General features: G+C 49.3%; 1 protein-coding gene across 1 annotated transcript; it reads left to right on the top strand.

Annotated features, from left to right (window-relative positions):
- Positions 1–962: 962 nt before the first annotated feature.
- LOC105543767 (protein PMS2CL-like) lies at positions 963–1,420 on the top strand (the record flags this gene model as incomplete). The annotated part of the gene is made up of 1 exon (XM_011985844.1): positions 963–1,420. A coding segment is annotated over exon 1 (444 nt), but the record flags the coding sequence as incomplete, so codon positions are not given.
- Between the last annotated feature and the right edge of the window lie 5 nt (positions 1,421–1,425).

The following is a 1,425-nucleotide window of genomic DNA, read 5'->3' as shown; positions in this document are numbered from 1 at the left end:
TTTTTTTGCGAGGGAATCTCACTCTGTCACCCAGGCTGGAGTGCAGTGGAGTGATCTTGGCTCACTGCAACCCCCGCCTTCCAGGTTCAAGTGATTCTCCTGCCTCATTCTCATTCTCCATAGTAGCTGGGATTATAAGTGTATTCCGCTATGCCCTGCTAATTTTTTTTTGTATTTTTAGTAGAGACGAGGTTTCACCATGTTGGTCAGGTTGGTCTTGAACTCCTGACCTCAAAGGGCTAGGATTACAGGCGTGAGCCACTGTGCCTGGCCGATAGGCACTTCTGATAGTAGTGGCTATGCTGGGTTGCAGGTGTGCATACATTCAGATTTAGGAGGTATTCCCAGAGAGCTTTTCAAAGCAGCTGTACCAGGTTCATTCCTACCAGAGGTATTCAGTCATTCCCCTCAATCCTGATCTGTGTGAGAATTTGTTGTTTTTTAATTTTGCCCATTCTGGTGAGTATATGGCCACATCGTATTGTGTTGGGTTTTTTTGTTTTGTTTTGTTTTTTGGTTTTTGTTTTTTTTTTAACAGTCTTGCTCTGTCACCCAGTCTGGAGAGCAGTGGTGGCATCTGGCTCACTGCAACCTCTGCGTCCTGGGCTAAAGGGATTCTCGTGCTTCAGCTTCCCAGGTAGCTGGGATTACAGATGTGCCCCACCTCACTCGGCTAATTTTTGTATTTTTAGTAGAAACAGGGTTTCGCCATGTTGTCCAGACTGGTCTCAAACTCCTAGCCTCATGTGATCCACCTGCCTTGGCCTTCCAAAGTGCTGGGATAACAGGCGTGAGCCACCACACCTGGCCCATATTATAGTTTTATTTTGAGCACTGAACCGTGTTTGTCTGTGTAATTAGCATGCAGATCTCCTCTTTTGTGAAGTATCTGTTCACATAAGCACGTCCTCTCACCATTTCGGGATAGTCCCTGACCCTCTTCTCCGTTCACGTTTGCTTAGGTAACTTAGTAAAAATGCATGCAGCAGATTTGGAGAAGCCCCTGGTAGAAAAGCAGGATCATTCCTCTTCATTAAAGACTGGAGCAGAAAAAAGGGACGTGTCCATTTCCAGACTGCGAGAGGCCTTTTCTCTTCGTCATACAACGGAGAACAAGCCTCACAGCCCAAAGACTCCAGAAGCAAGAAGGAGCCCTCCAGGACAGAAAAGGGGTATGCCATCTTCTAGCACCTCAGATGCCGTCTCTGACAGAGGCTTCCTGAGACCTCAGAAAGAGGCAACGAGTTCCGGTCAGGGACCCAGGGACCCTACGGACGGAGCGGAGGTGGAGAAGGACTCGGGGCACGGCAGCACTTCCGGGGATTCTGAGGGGTTCAGCATCCCAGACACGGGCAGTCACTGCAGCAGCGAGTGTGCGGCCAGCTCCCCAGAGGACAGGGGCTCACAGGAACATGCGGACTCTCA

The sequence above is a fragment of the Mandrillus leucophaeus genome, unplaced genomic scaffold (genome assembly GCF_000951045.1).
Source record: "Mandrillus leucophaeus isolate KB7577 unplaced genomic scaffold, Mleu.le_1.0 Scaffold29, whole genome shotgun sequence".
In the NCBI taxonomy this organism is placed as follows: domain Eukaryota; kingdom Metazoa; phylum Chordata; class Mammalia; order Primates; family Cercopithecidae; genus Mandrillus; species Mandrillus leucophaeus.
Note: the sequence above shows the minus strand (reverse complement) of the source record. Positions and strands in the feature narration are given on the sequence as shown.